The sequence below is a fragment of the Apodemus sylvaticus genome, chromosome 19 (genome assembly GCF_947179515.1).
Source record: "Apodemus sylvaticus chromosome 19, mApoSyl1.1, whole genome shotgun sequence".
Taxonomy (NCBI): domain Eukaryota; kingdom Metazoa; phylum Chordata; class Mammalia; order Rodentia; family Muridae; genus Apodemus; species Apodemus sylvaticus.
The window spans coordinates 23270255-23292304 of NC_067490.1; the positions used below are offsets into that span (position 1 = coordinate 23270255).

The 22050-nt window shown below is 39.6% G+C and overlaps 1 protein-coding gene across 1 annotated transcript in view; it reads right to left on the reverse strand.

Annotated features, from left to right (window-relative positions):
- The window catches only part of Ctnna3 (catenin alpha 3), a 1484299-nt gene that overhangs the window by 726351 nt on the left and 735898 nt on the right, over window positions 1–22050 (reverse strand). The window contains exon 8 of the mRNA XM_052164514.1: window positions 15866–16018. Within this exon, the coding sequence (XP_052020474.1) occupies window positions 15866–16018 (153 nt within the window). The remainder of the gene's footprint in view (window positions 1–15865; window positions 16019–22050) is intronic.

Consider the following 22050-nt stretch of genomic DNA (forward strand, 5'->3'; position numbering starts at 1 on the left):
CACTTTCTTTCCTTATGTTATCTCTTAGAGACATATTTTGATTTCACATCTAAAATTCTGATCTGTCTTGGTGGGTTTAAAGATTTAAAGCCTGAGTCTAGATTTAGCTTTTACATTTTGATGTCCAGTTGCTTCCATATCATTCTTTGAAAAGACTGCTTTATTATACCATCATTATCTTTTTATCAAAGATGACTTATTTTTATACAGGTCCAGTTCTGGACTATCTATTTAGCTATTTGTATAAGTTATTCATGAAGAGAATCAACAACAATAACAAAAACATTTCTTAAACTTTTAATTAATTACACTCCAGAGTAGCAGTTGAGAGCCGATATTTTGTACTGCAAGCAAGAAGCAGAGAGGACACACTGGGAATGGCATAAGAGTTTGAGACTTCAAAGCCCACCTTCAGTGACACATTTCCTCCAACAAAGCTATACCTCCTAAGCCTCTGCAAACAGCACTACCTACTTGGGAACAATATCAATATCAGAGCCTATGGGGGACTTTCTTGTTTAAGCCACCATACCTCTCTAATGAATTGTTGGCTACCTACTAATAGATGCTGGTGGAGGAAAGATTTCCTATAGTTTATTGAGCCAGAAGTCTCCCAAGGACAGTTTCAAGTCAACAATCACACAAATTGCTCTGGTTAACGTCAATGAGATATAAACCAAAACAAAGCAAAAATACATGAATGTAGGAAAGAAAATTTGAAAGAGGGAAGATTGTAGAGATTAGAGGGTGAAAAATAATTGCAAAGTATTATTTATGTATATAAAATTGCCAACGAACAAATTTAATTATTAAAAAGCACTGTCAACTTTCTTAACTCGTTAATCAATCAGATCAGCTAAGTTAATGGGGAGCTTTCCTGAAACAATTTTTAAAGAATCTATCACAAATCAAGTAAGAGTATGCCATAAATAAAAGAAAACTTCACAAATTAACATAGAAAGTAGAAGGACCCACCATGGGTTTATTTAGAATAAGAAGTAGTTAGCAATTCTGATTATTCAATTATCTAATAATTTTAAATGTTTTGATGCTTAATATCTTAAACATCAACAAGATGAAAACCAAGAGAGACCTAAATAGATGCAGAAATACCATGTTCATTGCATAGAAGACAGTACCAGCAAGCTAAGTCAATGACTTGAATAGGGAATGTCCCCAATTTTCCCCACCCCCATTTCTCTTCAGAAAAGGTCGGACCTCCCACAGATTTCAACCAGCATGGCATATCAAGTTGCAGCAAAACTAGGTGCATCTTCTCCTGTTGAGGCTAAGTTAGGTCCTGCTGTTAAGAGTCTAACAAGAAGACCAAGCTACACAACTGTTAACATATATGCAGAAGGCAGAGGTCAGCCCCACGTAGGCTCCCTGATCCATTCAGTCTCTGTGAAGCCCTATGGAGCTAGGTTTGTTGGTTCTGTTAGTTTTCTTGTTGTGTTCTTGATATCTCTGGCTCCTTTAATCTTGCCTCTCCCTCTTCTGCAGGATTCCCCATTGAGAGGAGAGAAGGAAGGGAAAACTTCAGTCTGAACATAAAATTAATTTATTTTATTTATTTTAACTTATGAAATATTTTATTAATTTATTAAATATTATTTTCTGAATATACGTTAAAATAGTTTATCTAATTTATTTAATTAATTAAAAATAGAAAGAAAGAAATGTCCCCCAATAAACTAATGTGTTTGAACAACCCAGTAGGTGGAGCTGTTTTGGGACATTATAGAACTTTTAAGTCATATCCTTGCTGGAATAAGTATACCAGTAGGGTGGGCTTTTGAGAGTTTATAGCGTTGCCCCACTTACACTTCACACTTTGCTTCCTACATATAGATAAAGATATGATCTCTCCGTTTCCTGTTTTTGCCACCATGCCTTCCCCTCCATTAAGGACAGCTAGCCCTCTGGAGCTGTAAGCCAAAATAAATTCTTCCTTATGTTGCTTTTGGTTATGGTATTTTTACGACAGTAATAGAAAAGGAACTAATGCAGACATCCGTTCTTTACAGACTGAGATTTAGTGGCCTTCTAATCTACTCTTGCAGTAGTTCTACAGATATTGACGAATCCATACTAAAATTTGCAGGGAAATATTAAAAAGAATAAAGTGAGAGAAGAAAGAACACTTATCTCAATGCTTCCTAAAAAGCACACTTTGAGGACAACCTTGTATTAAGAGGGTACACACACAAATCAATAAAACTGAGCCAAGAGACCAGAGGCACACTTACACACACAGGTCCATTCATAACTTGCCAGAGGTGTCACTTAAGTGGTGGGAGATAATAGTACTTTCAATGAATAAGGGTGAAATAATTATTTATGGGCAATAAATAAGCAAATAAATCTTGAATCCCACCTTCTATGACATAAAATTTTAATTACAAATAGAGTATAATCCTACATGCAAATCTTGAAATTATACAATTTCTAGAAGACTGAAGAAAATCACCATAAAAGGCAAAAGAGACAAGCATAACTCATATATAAGAGTTTTGATATATTGCACTTAATTTGACTTTATCAAAACTGAAAGTTCTGGCAGTGGACAAGATACTTTGTAGTAGCAAAGAGAACATGCTTCTTTCTATAATATCATCTTTGTATATCTCTATAATTATCATCTAACAATGCAAAAATGGTAAAATCATCAATGCAAACATGGAAATATTGATGATGAGAACTAAACCCTTACAGCCTGTTACCATTTCAAAATATAGTTATCATACAGCCCAAACATTCTGTGTGTGTGTGTGTATGTGTGTGTGTGTGCATGCACTAGTGTGCGTGCGCATGTGTGTACATGCCTGCACACTTGTGCACATGCACACAGATTTCTAGTTTGGAAGATATTAGGAGTCTGGTGATAACTGGACATCTCTGTGGACTGATAAATCTAGGAAATGTATACCTCGGAGAGAAAAGTTATGCGATATGTTAATTACATCTCAATAGTGTTATGAAATAAGATCAATAACGTTAATAGAAAAATGAAAATTAAAGCCATAAGAAGCAAACACTGTATGTGCCAATACAATTCAATGCGTCTGGTTGAGTCATGTCCTCTAACTACAAGAGTTCAGAAAATTGTCCGCATCACTCGGGCAGAAGACGAAAGTTCATCAGCATTCAAACATCAAATGTAAAAATGGAACTAGTCATTAAAAACTGGGATTCCATATACATGAGTCACGTGGAAAAAGAACGCATGTGGGCACTCCTTTGGTTATCTTCTCTCCCTTTCTTTCTTTCCTTCTTTCTGGGTTGTTTTATTTTTTCTTTTTTAAAAAGTTCTTATTTCACTTACTCACTTTACATGACTTACTCACTTTACTACCTCCCCTCCCAGTCATCCCACAATCCTTCCCCCATCCCTCTCCCCTTCCCCTTTACCCTGGAAAGAGTGGGGTTCCCCATGGCTATCCCCCAATCCTGGAACATCAAGTCTCTAAGAGCTTAGGCACATCCTCTCCCACTGAGGCCAGACAAGGCAGCCCAGCTCAAAGAACACATCCCACAGACAGGCAACAGCTTTTGGGACAGCCTCTACTCCAGTTGTTTGGGACCCACATGACGGTCAAGCTACACATCTCCTACATATGAGGAGAGAGGTCTGGTCCAGCCCTTTGCCCTTATGCTCAGGGGAGGCCTGGTATGCCCTTTACATGGTGGTTCAGGCTCTTGGAACCCAAAAGATTCAAATTAGTTGATTAGGTCTTCCTGTGGAATTCCTATCCCCTTCTGGGCATTCAATCCTCCCCCCAACTCTTCCATAAGAATTTCCAAGCTCCATCCACTGTTTGGCTGTGGATCTCTGCATCTTTCTAAGTCAGATGCTGGGAAGAAATTCTCAGAGGACAGTCTTGCTAGGCTAGGCTAGTCTGCAGACATAGCAGACTATCTTTAATATTGTCAGGAACTGGTACTTGCCCATGGGATGGGTCTTTCTCAAGTTTGGACAGTTATTAGTTGGCTGTTCAGTCTCTGATCTACACCCCCATCCTGAATTTCTTGTAGACAGGATAAATTTTGGTTTGAAAACTTTGTTTGTGGGTTGGTGTCCCTGACACTCTAGTGGGGTTCCTGCCTGGCTACAGGGGTTGGTCTCTTCAGGTTCCATATCCCTAATTCTGTGAGTCACAGCTAAGGACACCTCCATTGATTCTTAGGTGTCTCTCTTATCCCAGGTATCTGTCTCTTCCTGGAGATATCCACCACCTCCCTACCCCTGTCATTTGCAGATTTCCATGCATTCTCATGGCCATCTGGTCATCCCTCCTGTTCCTCCCCACACATGAGCCGAAGCCCCCCCCTTCATTCCCTCTCCCATCCAGTTCCCTCCCTCCATCTGCCTCTTATGGCAATTTTAAGCCCCCTTCTAAATGAAGTTCAAGCTTGGGTCTTCCTTCTCTCTTAGCTTCTTTGGGTCTGTCAAGTGTAGCATTGGTATTCTGTATTTTATGGCTAATATCCCCTTATAAGTAAGTTCAGACCATGCATGTCCTTTTTGGACTAGGTTACCTCACTCAGGATGATATTCTCAGTTTACATCCACGTATCTGCAAAATTCATGGTATCTTTGTTTTGAATAGCATTATTAACAGCATTCCATTGTGGGGAGGCACCACATTTCCTTCATCCATTCTTCAGGTTAGGACCATCTAGGTTGTTTCCAGTTTCTGGCTGTTGTGAATAAAGCTGCTATGGACATAGCTACCAAGTATCTTTGTGGTATGGTAAAGCATCTTTTGAGTATTCCCAGGAGTAGTATAGCTGGGTCTTGAGGTGGAACTATTCCCAATTTTCTGAGAAAATGACAAATAGATTTCTGAAGTGATCGTTCACGTTTGCACTCCCACCAGCATGTGCTGTCACTTCAGTTTTTGCTCTTAGCCACTCTGACCAGTGTAAAATGAAATCTCAGAGTTGTTTTAATTTGCATTTCCCTGATGACGAAGGTCTTTGAACATTGTGATTTTCAATTGAATGCATGGTAATTTGGTTTAAAGGAATCGGTCAAATCCAACTTAAAGAAAATTTGGCTTCTAGGCTTGCAATTATTCATTGGTGTCAGCAGGCTAGTGGTTAACTCGTGACCGGGTGCGTTATAGATAGTAAAACTGGAAAGGTTTCAGTCTCAGAGCCTCATGCACCAATTAATGGTGTGTCAAAACTCTGGGTATAGCATTTGATCAGGTTTTATGCATACTAGTGTTTAACTTGTTCATGTTTTAGGGCATGGTTTCTGCTTTTATCTGTATTTAGGAGTAGGAGACTTGTTAGTAGTTGATGCAGGTTACTCCATTACAGGTAAGATTGTAGAAAAAATTAAGCAGGAAGAAGGAATAAAGCTGATGTTCGCAGATCAATGACATCCACAAGGTGTGGCACCTGGGACTTTAATGCATTGTTCAACTGGATCTTAATAACATCTTCATGTGAGGGTGGAGTGTCTCCTTTATAAGGAGGCTTAAGGACACTTTCCAAAGGAAATGTAGTGAGGACACCAACCTCAGCATGTGGATGTCATAGTTTACTGTGCTGCCCAATGTCTCTTTTAAGATTTCTCTGTAGGACCAACAGACATTTGATTTTACTCATTTGTTAGTTTTGGCATATACTGAATGCTGTTTTTTTTTCATAGATACGATGCAAGAAACACAATCAAGGCTTTAAATATAATCTTCAGGGTTCAGAAGACTGTATGGCGACAAATGGGCCTTGGAGGCAGAATAAGTAAGTGAATGAATGAGTAAGAGATGGAATACATGAATGAATGAATGAATTAAGAGACCCCTGCAAATGAATGAATGGAGACACCACTGCCTTCTACTTGTTCACATGCTGCCCAAAGCTGTGGAGATGTCCTCCTGCACATGTATGAGCATCTGTGTTCTGATCTTCAGAACCCATGTAAAAACCAATGGGATGATAGATACCCCATCATGGGGAAAACGAGGGGGGGTAGGTGGGAATGGTTTGGGCAGAGGGACATCTTCTTGGAGGCAGGGGAGGGAGGATGGGTTGGGGGTTTTCTGGGAGAGGGGAAAACTGAGAAAGGGTATAACATTTGAAATGTAAATGAAGAATATATTCAATAAAAGAGGAGGGGAAAAGAAAAAAAAAGCCAATGGAACAAAAAGCCAAAAAGCTTCTGTAACCCTAGTACTTATGGGCAGAGAGGGAGACAGGTGAATCCCGGATGCTTATTGGTGTTGGTCAGCCTGCATAGCCAAGTCAATAAACTTTGGGTTCAGTAAGAGAACAAATCTCCCAAAACATACATGAAGATGGATCCAAGGGAAATGATGACAATTGCCACCCGTGAGTCCAGGTGTTTGTATGCTTGGTCCCCAGTCAGGCTACTGGAGCTGTGCAGGAAGGTTATGAAAGGCACAACCTTGCTGAAGGAAGTGAGTAGCCCGAGGTGGGCTTTGGGAGTCCCCAGGCCTCACCCTGCTTCCAGGCTGTTCCTCTCTTTGTGCTGTTATGTTTGAGACGTGGTCTCTCTTGCTTCTTGCTCTGGCTGCCTGCTGCCTTGGGTCTTGCCATTGTGGACTCTCTTTCTGGAACTGTAAGTCAAAATAAATTCTCCCTTCCTTGAGTTGCCCCCTTCAAGGTGTTTTATCACAGCAGCAGCAAAGTGACTAACAACAACCAACAGCAACCCCTGGCCTACATGCACATGCATGCACACACACATACACACACACACACACACACACACACGTATGCATGTACATATATACACACACATATACATACATAAACACATACATATATACATACACATATACATATATGCACACATATATATACACACATTCACACACTTATGCATGTACATATATACACACACATATACATATATGTACACATATATACACACACATACATATATACACACAAATACACACATATACTCCACAAAAAAATCACTGTCAAATACATATCCACTGAGCAGTTATTACCACATGGCAATTCTCTGTTAAGAGTTAAGAGTTTAAAATACATCTCAGGTTTATACGAGAATAAAAATGATAAAATATTTAATTAATGTCCGTTATACAATTAATGGCTGACACGATAATATTGTGGGCATACTGCATTTAGTAAAATATATGAAACTAGTTTAATCTGTCTCTTTTTATGTCTACATTGTGTAAGTGTAACTACTAAAATTTTAAGAGCATAATTGCTTTCTATTTCTGTTGGCCAGCATGTATCTAGAGCCATTAAATCCTGGGCTACTTGCTTTTCTGTTCCAGCTTCCTTATTAAAATGAGTGTTATTCATTCTCTTTTTGAGTTATCATAACGAGTTAGGTTTTAAATGTAGAGTTTTTATGCAAATTTATGCTTGTGAGGTTAGGATCAGTCATTAACAGTTAGAAATGTTACCTCCAGATAGAAAATATTCCATCTCCAAAGGGAACAGGTTTTGTTTGTATATCTTTCCTACTGAGAAGTTGTTGCTTTGCATCAAAGCTCTCTCACTATCCAGTGTTGCAAGATGAGGTTGAGGCTTTTCACCCTGGCACCAAGTGTTCAGGGCTGTCCATCATCTGTTCCTTCTTCACCCTGTGCTCCCTCAGACACTTCTGTCTGGTTCTCATTACTACTGCATTCTGTAACCCAGGAATCTGCATATGATTGCATTCATGCTGCTGCCCCTGACATGGGATTTTGATTTCCCAGAGAACACTCTTGCCCAGTATTCAAGATTCAAGCTCACTGCTCTTATGTCTTGCTGCATCCCTAAACTCTTCTCATCCCATGGTGTTTTCTCCCTCCTCGAAATTCCAAAATACAAATATTCCATCTCAACGCTATTCTGAAAAGTTATCTAGTTTTCTACTCTAGGATGCATTTGCATCACTGGTACAAAGTGAAAAATAGAAGGAAACAAAACCTTTTCAAATGAGGAAAATGCTCTGCATTTCCAGATCAGGCTCCTAAGCATCATGTTTGGCCATGAAAGGGTTCCTCATCCAAGGAGCGACAGCCCAACCTATGTGATGTGTTCCTTCTCGTCGAATGCATTTCTGACTCAGCTTTACCCACCCAAACCAGGAGAGCTTCCAAGACATCCTCTTTGAACAGTTGTTGGTTTGTGTACAAGCATAAGCATTGGGTTTAATTTTTTTATCTTTTTTTTTTTTTTTATTTTGGGGCTTTACCAGGGAGAGGAGGAGGAAGAATAAGACGGGCCTCTAAAAGCTGTGTTTATTTATAATCGAACAGATCCTTATTTGATAACAGATGATCAATTAAAGTGAAGTGTGAAACTTGCACAGCGTTCTGTCAGGAAGCAAAGGCATGAGGAGAGCTGACAGCAATCAGCACTTCTTGCAAGCAGCAGGGGCCCCCTCTCAATCCTGCTCTCCTGGTATGGTGGCTCTGCTAAATCGGGCTCGCCATTTTTTTGCGAGTGGGAACAATCAGCCACGTAGGTAGTAGGGAAGTATTATAATTAAATGTCCACCCACTTTTTCCCTTTTGATGAAAGGCTCCCGTGAAACATACTAAAATAGGGTGCATGGAGAGAGATGAATTTCTGATGAGTCAAAAATTCTGAGGGATATGGCATTTTACAGAAAGGGGATACATCGATCCACAGAAAATTCTCTGTCCTATATCATTAACAGAAACATATTTAATGGTAATTAATAAAATGAAACCCAAGGGGCGATGTCCAGGCCATCACTATTTTAATTAGCGTCACTGGTAAGGCTCAGCATGAACGAGCTTGCCAAGAACAAATTATAATATGGCTAAGATGTCGGTTGGGTTTGGGGCTACATGCTGTAAGCCCAGCAGAGGAGGCACAGAGGCCAAAGGATCATAGCAAGTATGAGGCTGGCCTGGGTTACACAGCATCTTTTAGGCCAGCCAGGGCTACATAACAAGACCTTGTCTCAAAACGAAAGAAATGAAGAGAAATGAAAATAAATTACGTAATAGCAATCATAATGATGACAGTCTTCTGAGAGCCATTAAATAGCCTGATGACAGACAAGAAATTTTTTTTTTTTTTGAGATAGGCAAGTGCTTTAAGATGTTACTTATCACAGACGCCTTCTGAAGACAATTCCTCAACAGGTGATTTGTATCTACTCTTGATAATGAATGACACGGGCATTCAGTGATAGTCCAGGAAGGGGTTTCACCTGACTTGTGAAAGAGACCTCTCAGCATAGACCCAAGCAAATGAGACAAAAAAGTCTAGAGAAACACCACTGAGTGTATTTTGTGTTGGCCAGAGACTCCTGAGCACTGGACCTAAGCTCTGTGATTAACAGTCTCCGTGAGACTCCAATGGAGAAAATTAAATTTTCCTTTGCAGATAATTCTTGTTTAGTAGTAGGTACCATTATCATCTGTTTCTTTATTCAAGACCCAAGGCCCCTGAATGACGCCTTCTGTGTTTTGTCTTCTGTTCTTTCTTTCTTTCTTTCTCTCTTTCTTTCTTTCTTTCTTTCTTCCTTCCTTCCTTCCTTCCTTCCTTCCTTCTTTCCTTCCTTCCTTCTTTCCTAAGTTCCTGGTTAACCATTATTTACAAAGTTCCTTTAACAATACAAAGTTTTTTCTTAGACAATCTGATAGGAATTCTTTAAAAATGGGCTTGCTTCACCCCATTTAGGTCTGATTTCAACTAGTCCACTGATTTTAGGTTTCTCTGACAAATATAGTTCAGGTCTGAAATCCCAGATATGCTGAAAATAGCTTTTTCTCCAAGTCATTTAGAATTTAAGGCTCCCTGCCCTGCTATGTCAAATGACCCAGCTCTGGAGGGATAGGATGGGTGTGTGTGCGTGTCAGTGCGGGTTGATGGGATAGTGATGGGAGGAGACTGGTGAGCTATCTATACAAGGAAAACTCAATCAAACCTCAAGGTATTTAACTGCTCCTATTTTTCTGGACTCTCTTGATGCCCTTGTGTCTCTATTCATATGGTAAATTAATAACAGTTTTCTCTTTTACTTTCATTAGGTGACCTTTTTCAAATCAAAGGTCTGCCTCAGAGATAAAAGTGGAAGTGCTTTTGGAAAGGAAAATGCACAGTTATATCAAAAAGCAAACAAACAAACAAAAAGCTTTTGTTTTTGTATTTCTTAGGAATCTATAAATCTGCTAATTGACAAAAATCATATATAAATAGGAGAGACTTTAGACATCATCTTTTCTAAATTCCACCTAGGGAATGGAAGGGGCCAAGAATGCACCACTTTTTAAAATAAAAATTTAATTACAAATTATATAATAGCCAAAAAGGGAGGAGTTTGAACACAGGTGGCTTGGGAAAGTGGACAATGGTTTCACAGAAGGCATGGGTTATTATAGGAGCATCTCAGAGCCAGGTGTAGGATATTACAAATTATTGGTCAAGGAGGCCTCAGAGAAGTCCCGATCACTGCCTGACAGCGGGCAGCAGTTATTGTAGAAACTCATAACTAGTTAAAACACTGAGACTATGTGACTGACTGTGGGTTAAGTTAAGGCTCAGTGGGGAAGAAGGACTGCAAAGATGGTGTTGAGCCAGAGGCTGGGACAGGGGCACTGTGAAATGCTGTCTCTGCACATGACACAACTCTTGTGCTCACAAACTCATTATGGCTGTGGCTATGTGACAAGTCGTATACAAGATCAAGCCAGCAAGACCAAATGACACTCCAGAAGGCAGGGGTTTGGGAATGATTAAGGGAGACCTCTTTTTTTTTCATATTTTTATTTTCTATATTCTTTGTTTACATTCCAAATGATTTCCCCTTTCCCGGATCCCCCCTCCCCATATGTCCCATAAACCTTCTTCTCTCCATCCCTTCTCCAATCACCTCCCTCCTTTTTCTCTGTCCTTATATTCCCTTCCCATGCTAGATCAACCTCTTAAGAGGTGTTCTGTGAAAGTAAGGGGGACTTTGGGTGCATATGATCGAAATATAAGGTATACATGCATAGACTTGTCAAAGAATTAATATTATTATTAATTATTTAGGAATATTAGGAATTAACAATATTCCTAAAATAAAATTTACAAAAAGGTAAAGCAGATGAAGTTGCCCTAGGAAACGTGCAGTAGATGAAAGGCAGCCCCGTGTGTTTGGCTGTTGCTTCTACTGAGTCCAGAGTCACCCTGTCCCCCACCACAGTTCTGTCTTGCTGGGCTACTGCTTTGACCAAAAGAATACAATAGAAGTGAGTGCCAATTTCTGGGCCGGAGCATTAAGAGAAAGCCAGCTTTTGTTTCCTGTTTCTTGTTTGCTTTGGCTGAGGCAGGATAGGAAAAACAGGGGAAATTAAGGGGTTCGAGGAAAAGAGGCCCTCACTCCTTCAACTTGATTGAAGTCTCTCATGGCTGAAAGTCAAGGACTTCAACACAGCTGAATAATCAATTCATGTGTCTACACTCCCCTGTCTGAGGAAAATCCTAAAAACCAAATTATGAGCCATATTTATGACAAAAATATAAGTCTTGGCAGTAGAGAGGGATCAATGGGTGAAACCCTTAAACACCAGCATGAGGACCTGAGTTCAGAGGTCTAATACCCCCAGAAAGCCAGCCTAATCTCAGTACTCTGACAAGATGGGAGACAGATACTATGATCCTTGCATAGATAGGTATATACCTCATCTACCTCATGTTTGCTCAGCACCATCTTCTCATACGTAAAGCTGTCAATATGAACCACTTTACAATTTCATTTACTAGAGAACTCAGTAGAGGAAAATAAGTCTAGCTGAGCATTGTTGGGCATGACTTTAACACCAGCAGTCATAAGGCAGAGGCAGAGGAATCTCCATGAATTCAAGGCCAGCCTGGTGTCTGCAAAAGGAGTTCCAGGACAGCAAGAGCTACATGTAAGAATACATTGCCTCAACAAAGCAAGACGAAACAACACGAATATGCCTGATCTGGTGAGATGGTTCAGGGTGGATACTGCTTGTTGCCAAACCTGTAGAGCTCAGTGCTATCTCTGGGACATGCATGGTAGAAGAAGAGAACTGATCTTGGTAAGTTGTTTTCTGACCTGCACATGCATTCCTCGGCAGGAACATGTCTACAGACATATCCACCCCACCACCATACACGCATTAGCATATAGACCTACACACATACACACAAAATTATCATAAAAATAAAATACTCAAATATTTTAACTTACTCTTACACATTTAGACGTGGATTGCATCTTTTAAACAATGGAACTTCAAAATTAGAGAGAGAGAGAGACAGAAAGAGATAGAGAGAGACAGAGACAGAGAGACAGAGAGACAAGAGATCAACTCCTAAGTGTTCATAAGACACTTACATGCAGTTCTCTATCCTAAGAAGCCAGAATTTGCCTCTCTGGCATGTGGTGTACCGCTGTCTGTCTTTTCTTCATAACAAACAGTACTTTGGCTTCCTACTGACTCACCATAAATTCTTCTCTGTGCTATAAATCAAGATTGCAACTTCAGCTGAATAGAAATCTCTCGAAAGACCTCCTCTGGCTACGTGACCAGTGATAATGCTGTTGTGACCTGCTTAGAACCTACAACCTATTCAACAAGAAGCCCAAAGCACATGGAGAGGCTATGTTTTAATCTCTTTTCAACAATGTGAACCTCTCCTTTGATTGCTAACACACATGGGTGTGAGCACAGCCCATCTTCTGTGTCCAAGTGGGATGAATAATTGGTCCACTCTATCACAGATCACATATGAGAAAGACAGACTCCTGAGGAATCCTAGACAAAGACTGACCGCCTCTGTGCCAGTTAAAGATGCCAGGGTGATTGTAATGAATAGTTTCTTTACAGTTTCTTTAAGCTAACAAGTTTAGGAATTATTCTGCATAGTGCAAACTCATTGAAAGTGAAAGTGACTTAGACCAGAATGTCCCCATTACACTGGGGTCTGAAGGAAGTGCAGACGCTGCTACAGCCCTCCATAATCACTTTATTCTGTGTTAAGGGGATATTCGGATTTAAATAAAATCCATTCTCAGTCTTCCAATAGCTCATAATTCCAAAAGCTTCTATTCTTTAATGTTCATATGGAATGGGGAATTCTCAAAATCCTTGAACATTTTAAAATAAATTTCTTAAAGCTCTGTCTGCACAATAGTGATCTATCATTTGGTTAAAATATTAAGATAATATTCATGGACATCCTTAAAGGCAGTACATTAGCAATATGGCATGAAAGGAAGTGTTTTTTAAAAGTATTTGAAGAAACTCTAGATAAAAGTAAAAAAATAAATAAATAAATAACTTTTAAATCACGAGATTATTCAGAAATCTTAAAACCTCCAAAAGGATTTGTCCATAGAACTTTCATTAAAGTTGTTTGGTGGGAACCTAGAAAAGTGAGGGACATAGAAAAGAAAGGAACTATAATTCAGGAGTCCTGATGAAGTCTCTCCCCAGCTAACAGTTAAGAATTCTAGTACAAGTCACTGGAGGCTGCCAACACAGACAACCTTCCTTTTATATGAAGATATTTCAAGTAAGAATATAAAAAATTATCTATTAAACACACTTCATCCCTGAGTATGCATGCCTTTTGAATTAGGGCCATAATTCCTTTACAAACTGAGGTCTTACCAGTAATCTCACACACAGGACCGTAAGTTCCATATACAGGTAAGGCATTTCTAAACTCTCTTTTACAAACGTTGTGACCTTAAAATCTGCAATCCTAAGCATGACCCCTCAGGAACCACTCAGTGGTCACCTCTGAGTCCCTTTGTCACTCTTTGAGATATGACTCCAAAATTATATACATGACTATCACAAAGACACTTAAGAGGAATTCACCTTTGAAGCATCTACACCCATATGGAAATGATTATTATTCTTTTAAACAGCTCTTAACTTCCAAAGTTAGATCTGTTTTGAGAACACTTCCTAATCAATCCCAACTATACTCATGATGACTGGTACCAAAATTGTTTCAGACATCAAAGTCTAGAATCTAGGCCTCCCCTGAATAGAGGTCTCTGGAAAGAGACACACATGAGCTGTATCTCTGGCCCCACCTACTGCCTCTTTCCAGTTTGTCCAAGGTGCCATTTTCTGGAAGCAGCATGAAGCCACAATTTTCACAGAAAGATTAAACCAGAAATTGGAATAAAAATATAGTATCAACAGACACCAAATTTTATTTTAAAAGTACATCAAAAGAAACTATTCCCCCTCCCCCTTTATTTGGAATGATTTCTACATGGAAACCCTTTTTTAGACCAATGTTTTGCAGCTGTCAAGGACCAGGCTCAATTAGGCAGCTCTTTGTAAACCCTGCCCCCACCACCAAATGCTGGACGACAGTACACGTGAATGATAACAAACCTGGACTAACAATAGATCACTGCATCTAATCTGTTCACTGAAAGTTATAGACCTGACGTCACCACTGACGCTAATTAGGTTTGTTTAGGGTGTATGACTTTATTTTCATTAAATGCTCATTGGAATAGTAACACATGCTCTGTCTCACAGAGTTCTTAAAAAATTCATAGGCGACTTCTAAGCCAGAGGTAGGGCAGCTTGGGAAAAGACATAGCCTTAGCCATGAAGTAACTGTTCATGTGTTTATTTTTTTTTATTTTTCTATCTCTGGAGACTAGAGTCAAACAGGAGAGTTTGCAGTAAAAAATACTAGCTACATTGGAATTTGTTCCATATATTTACATTAAAGGTGTTAAAAATAACCGTGCGCTACTATGATTCTAATTTGAGTTATGATTATTTCTCTCACATTTTTATGAGCGGTTTAGGCAATAACCACACTTTACTGCAGAGCTCGTGACTATGTAGGAAGAGGTGACAGTCAGATGTTTAATGGAATGGACACGAAGGATCCTAATAGACACTAGCTACAGTCACTGTCACATCCACCTCCAGATGGTGGAGAGGTAGAGGTAGGTGGATGTTTGTGAGTATAGGGGTAGGGCAGCCTGGTCTACATAATACATTCTCAATTAGCCAAGGTGACATAGCGAAGTTCAATTTCAATATGTGTGTGTGTGTGTGTGTGTGTGTGTGTGTGTGTATACACACCAATACTGAGCGGCAGCCAAGAATCAGCTCTGGTAAAACACACATCCTCCTCTCCTAGTCACTGGTTGCTGTGAGCATCCTTGCCTGAAGAAATTCTTCTATACAGACCCTCACACACAACCCTCTTCTTAGTCACCAATTGGCTTCTGGCCTTGTGAGTACTGTTACCTCTCTGCTTCACTGAGCGGTGCTGATACCCTTGATTCAACAGGGTCTCTACTCTTTGACTCTTAGGCATCTCTTATCTACAGCCCTTCACAATTCAGTCACCAATCTGCCATGCCGCTCCTAAAATTATGGGGTGGTGGTCCCACCCTGGAGCTGCTAAACAGAGGGAATTACATGGGACTCTGAAGACCTGCCCACTCTACTGTTTCCTTCTTTATTTTGCAGCACACAGTACATTCTAGAAAGCAGGAGAAAGAGACCCATGAAATCCAGCAAATAAAACACATGGCATGGAGTATTTGATAAATTAAAGCTGGAATGGTAAGAAAACATTTATCAGGATGGAACTATGTATTCGCTTGTTCTTTTGTATAGTGCCACTAAAATGGATATTTAAAGTCGAAAACAAGGTAAGCACAATTTCACAGATCTTTGTAAATAAACTGCTTCTCTTTAAGCCACTGAAGAGTAGTTCATACCATTTGACTCATAAAGGTCCATATTACCTAAGTTCAACTCTGCAGCATTTGTAAGAGATTGGCAATCTTTTCTCATATGACAAGAATTGAACTGCAAATGGAGAAGGGAACCTTGCTTTCCGGGATGTGAAGTGGATGCAGCTATGGTGCACTTACCTCCACCAGCCTGCCAGTGTGCTCATGAAATATGGCGGCGTAGTCTTTGATGTCCTTTACTCGGCCATTCTTAGCAGCTTCAATGAGGACCAGGAGTGGAACGGTTGTGTCCAAGAAAGAATCTGATATGTGATCTATAATAGCCTTGCGGAGCTGAGAAGGAAAGAAAGAAAAAAATCCTTTTATTTCCAAGAAAAAGTTCAGGTTCTTTTCTAGTCTTATGATCTCAGTGCTTCTTAAAGTCATTGTAGACATTTCTTAAGCAATCGGTAACAACATGGTACAGAATGTGAGCACCCTTTATAAGCAAACTAAACAAAATAATCAAGATAAAAAAAATAAGGCAGCAATGAGTCCCTGGCTCCTGAAAGTCACAAATTTTTTTATTATATTATATTTAGGACATAAGTGAAATTGTAAGTGGTAATTCAATATTTTTCCTTAAAGAAATTCCATGATTAGAATGTTCAGTGTGTATACAAAGAAAATGTACATGTTGTTTTTTTAATAATTATAAATTTATAAAATGCTTTTGTAATGGCTATTCCTGGTTGTCAACTTAACTATATCTGGAATGAACTACAATCTAGAATTGGAAGGCTCACCTATGATCCTAATCTGGAGGCTCAGAGATAAAAGTTTCTGATCTGGATCTTGGCATGGAGAGCTTGAAGCATAGTGGCTATGAATTTCAGAAAATTAAGACAAGGAGATATCCGAGTTCAAGATCATCTGGGATTAAAGGCATGGAGGCACATGACTTTAATCTGGGCCACACCGTCTGTTGGAGACCTACAGCCTTTAATCTGGGCTACACTCTCTGCTGGAGATCTATATAAGGACAAGATCTATATAAGGGAAGATTTACTCACTCTTCCTTGTCTGCTTGCCTCATGGGACTGAGCAACTGCTAGATCCTTGGACTTCCATCCACAGCTGCTGCTGCCCATTTTGGAGGAGTTGGACTATAGACTGTAAGTCATCAACATATTCCCTAACTATATAGAGACTGCCCATACATTCTGTGACTCTAGAGAATCCAGACTAATACAGCTTTCTTACTTATTTGAAGAGTTGATCATATATTTTGATTAGCTAAATTGTAGAATTCATGGTAATTAAATAAAGTGAGATCATCAATTGCACCAGAGGATAATAGATTGATAGAGCAAGACTGAGAATAAATGAACGTGATGTCCAATTCCCTTCATTCGCTTTAACTGTGCTTGCCCTCACACCTTAAATTATTAAGCAATTACAACATTCCTCCACAATTAGTTCTTTTAAATTAAATTACATGGAAGTTTACAAATGAGTCCTTGCTGGATTCAGCAGAAATTTTCTGAAATTTAAAATGGCATTGAAAATTAATGTATTGTATTTCTAACACTGAGGTTGCTGGGATTACAACACTCTGCTGTTTTTTAATAAACAAAATCAATGGTTATGAGTGATCCCTGAGGGTTTTTGGATCAACCTGATCATTTAGTTTAATAGCCTCTCTCAATTAAAAAAATTAGATAAGGATCAGATAGAAAAATTGTAATTTGCCTTCTGTGAGGATGTATTTTTAAAACCAGTTGACAGCTTGGTTTTAAATAGTTTGAGAACTGCTAGAATAGAGATCAGTGGCTGAACATTTGCCTTCCATGTGTGAGACCATAGATTCCATTCCCAGCACTTTGAAATATAGAAAAAAAAGTGTTCCTATAATAATTACAGGATCATAATCCATCGAGGCTATTAGCTTCTTGTAGGAAAATTCCTCTGCCTTTATCGGTAGAGCTAGCTGAGAAGTGTTATAAGATATTTTTCCATCTCCTGACAACATCCTAGTCTTTTTTTTTATTCGATATATTTTTATTTACATTTCAAATGATTTCCCCTTTCCGAGCCCCCCCTCCCAGAAAGTCCCGTAAGCCCCCTTCTCTCCCCCTGTCCTCCCACCCACCCCTTCCCACTTCCCCGTTCTGTCTTGAGAAAGATCCTCACGATAAGTTTTCTGCTCATTCAGGAGTAGGGTACATCACTAATGGTAGCAAATTAATATTTACTGAGTGTATCCTGCCCCAGCTTTTGAGCTGGGTTTTAGAATCTCCGTGCTAGTCAGTATTTTTCAGACCTTGTAGTTCCTGGACCTTTGTTCTCTATAGAGCAGTACAGCTTCCTGTTTATCACCTGAGAGTCACGGCTAGCCAGCACCTGGAGCTAGCCTGGGGTGGAGCGCCAAAGTCCGCTGATCTACCAGACCTACAGTTTCCTGAATCAAGCAGGCCACCCGCTGAAGGTGGAGCCAACACAGGCTGAGCCAGTCTCAAGAGATTCACCACATAGCCCATATATTATCAAATCCGCCATATAAACTTTACATCTCGAACAACAACTGTTGTCCTGATGTCATTTTTTTTTTTTTTTTTTTTTTTTTTTTTTTTTTTTTTTTGCTGCCTTCCCATTTATCCCGTTTCTTTTCCAGGTACCCAGTTCACAGTAGCTGCTGGCAGCTACAACTGAGCACTTGACAGGGTGTAGGTGAGAGGTCACAAGGCAAGATGATGGGCATCAGTGGATGAGTAGTGTGTTTGCACTTCCTGGGGAGTGGATCAGAGAAGCCAAGGGCTCAGGATAGGGCTGCAGTGAACTACATGGTGTGTGCATTTCAGAAACACAGGGGCGATGTACCAAGGGTCCCAGAGAAGAGAAGAAATTTTAGTGAGAGCCCCCTGGCCCATTTTTTGGTAGAACTTCTAACTTGGATGTGACAGATAACTCTGCACTGCAGTTCATCTATGAAGGTCAGAATATGGGAGTTAGCTCAGGCAAATGATATAAATAAAACCTTGATGGTAGAGGCATAGGGGGCAGGCATTTCAGTGTATTTGGAAGCACCACAATAGTAGACAGGCCAGCAGGAAGAGAAGGGGCTTAAGAAGTTGATAAAATAGCTCAAAATAAAGTCTACCAATTACAAAAACTGGAAGACAAACATTCCTACTAGTCAGCACTGTCACAGTGGACTTGTAGAATCTGTTTTTGTAGATACCTGACTCCATCCAATGAAACAAGTGATTCTGAACAACATTTCAAGAGACCAGTGAAGCTGGAAATGTATTAACCCATATAATTTAGCAGAGGAGGATGGGGCATTAAATATTATAACTACAAAAACCCAGGCTACTGATATATATATATATATATATATATATATATATATATATACATAAATATGCAAGTATATGTATATGCATGTATAATAAAGATGCATACTACAGAAATATACACTTCTATGCCATCATATATATAAACTTTAAAAAGACTGAACTTAGACAACAGAGATAGCTGTAGAGTCTCAGTTATATGAAGGTAACTGGTGAACATGACAACCATTGGTTTCATATAGAGTTACATATAGATATTCTATCACTATTTCTGCAAAAGTGGCTGGGAAACAGAGGGTAGATACTGAGTATGAACTGTGATGTCTGCTAATTTGACTGCGAGGTGAAAAAGTAAGGTTTAGTATTAGCTACCTTGAAATGGGTGTTTAAAAATAGTCTGTTCTTTTTTATCTCACTAGAGAGGAATTTGTCAGAAATCTGTGACTTGTAGAATAAAGCATTTAAGGAAAGGCCTTATTTTCCTCCAGAAAGCATTTCACCCAGGCAAATAACAAACTGCAGAGTTAAGCATCCCACAGTTTTCTCAGAAGTTTCAGCATTACTTGCTGATTACTCTTTATCCCGATGCTCAGGACCATGGTTAAAGGTAACATAGGATTTAAGCATTGCACGCATTGCCTCTGAATCGGTCTTCAACTTTACCTCTTGCTGTGGGTCTCAGTTCTAGGCCCTCTGAAGACATCCTATGATTCTTTTTGTTATTCTGCCTCAGAACCTGTCCTAAGACTCAGTGAGGTTCTCACAAAAAGTACAACTGCAGCCTGCAAATTCTAGAGAATCCACATCCCCTGGAACAGCTGTTAGTAATAGCAAGGGCTATTTAGATCTGGCTTTCATCATTGGCCAGACCACCTGAGGAGAAATTCTGATTCACAGAAGTCCTCAAGCTACAGCTATTTGCAGTAGCTGCGGCCACAATAGGATACCCCTCTTTTCTTCCTTGCTTGGCATTTCCAAAATATAAGTGTTTATATTTGGAACCACCTCCCAAATCAAATTTCTGTGCTAAATGACTGTATTAAGGCTCTGTCCTCAGGAATGAGATCTAATCTAAACTAGGCACCTTCCTCTGTTGTTAAATGCCAGGTAGTTTCCTACTGACCGGTACCATGTCCTCATACACTCATCTTTGTAGATCTCTGTCTCTGTCTCTCTGTTGTCTTTCTCTCTCTCTCTCTCTCTCTCTCTCTCTCTCTCTCTCTCTCTCTCTCTCTCTCTCTCTCATCATTTCTGCATTGCACATCACTGGACGTAACTCTGCCATGACCATCATTTTGCTGGCCATGAGAAAGGAATTAGTATAGGATAAAACAAGCCAGGTAGACAGGGACAAATGCAGAAAGGTGGGGATTGATTTATTAGGCAACTTTCTTTGTCTTCACATATTCCTATGGGGCATTCTCTTTAGACCTTGACTATTAAGTAGCCCTTAGCATATGTCTTTTCACTTGGCTTTCCAGTCCAGAGGCTTACTATGTTTCTTTCACTTGGATGACATAAAAAAAAAAATCCTAGAAAGATACTAACATGTCAATTTTCACAGAGAAGTCACAGCGCTTAAAATTTGAAGTTAATGGGAAGCCAATAGGAGTGGAGTATGAATTTTCAATAAATACTTGCCTGTGGTCAAATGGGAATAATGTTGGAGCAAAGCCAAACTGAGGGGCTTTCTATCTTTTCTCATTGTAGCTTAGTAAAATGTTTTGAGGCATCAATTTTTCTATTTCCCACTGATATAAGTGGTTTGGTATCTCAAATAAAATAATATACTTCTCTACAATTGAAATACAAATGTGAAATCCCCGTACGGAAGCTATAAGAAGGCCTACCATAGTTATCTCATGAGGTAACAGGAAGAATATGTTGTAAAGGGAAGATACATGAAAGGCAGGTAAGTATTGCAGAAAATATTCCTCCTCCCAGAATCAGAGAGACTCTACTTGTGCATACAGGTGCCAGTTTTAATTTTAAGTAAGTGAGAAAAATATGTTTTGCAAAGCTTGGCTGCTCAATAAGAACTAAATCAAGTAACAATTCTGTGTCTGGTCATTGTGCCAAATTTGTGGGACGTGGACTCATAAGAACTTAATATGTTAATGATGACTGGTAAAAGGCTGATAATGGCTTTCCAAGGGTTTTGTTTGTGCTCCCAGTGTGGGAAACAAAGATGTTGCAAGCCAGGCAAGCAAACATTTCAATAATCAATCAAGTGGTTGTGCTTCTTTTGTTAGCTGTTGTCAGAATTCTATTTTTATTGATAGACTGCACCATTACGTTTGCTTCTATGAACTTGCTTCTGTGACTTATTAACAAGTGAGACTTTTTTATTGAATATTTTCTTCATTTACATTTCAAATGTTATACCACTTCCCCCAAACCCCCAACCCATCCTCCTACCCCCTGCCTCCAAGAATATGCTCCTCCACCCAACCCAATCCCATGACCCCGCCCTGGATTTCCCCACCCTGGGGCCTCTATTAAGCTTTTACAGAACCAAGGACCTCTCCTCCCACTGATGCCCAACAAGGCATTCCTCTGCTACTCTTTTCGCTGGAACCATGTGTACCTCTTGGTTGATGGCTTAGTCCCTGGGAGCCCTGGGACATCTGGTTGGCTGACATAGTCATTCTTCCCATGGGACTGCAAACCCATCCCCCAGTTCCTCCAGTCCACCCTCCAACTCCTCTGTTGTGAACCTCACACTCAATACAATGGAGGATTGCTAGTATTCACCTCTGTATCTATAAGGCTCTGGAAGGGCTCCTCCAAAAGACACTCATAATGAGCTCCTTTCAGTACGTATAACCACCCGCCTCCACTGAAAGCTAATGTGTCTCATTCTTCATGAAAGAGTAGAAGTAAGGTATATTTGGATATCATGATTTTTAATGAAGGAAAAATTTGAAGTACTTTAAACTATGCTTCATTTATTGGGGGTTCCAACAGATAAGTAATTCTCAAGTAAGTAGTGGGAGGCTGGGTGAAAAGATAAAGAAAAGTCACATTTTG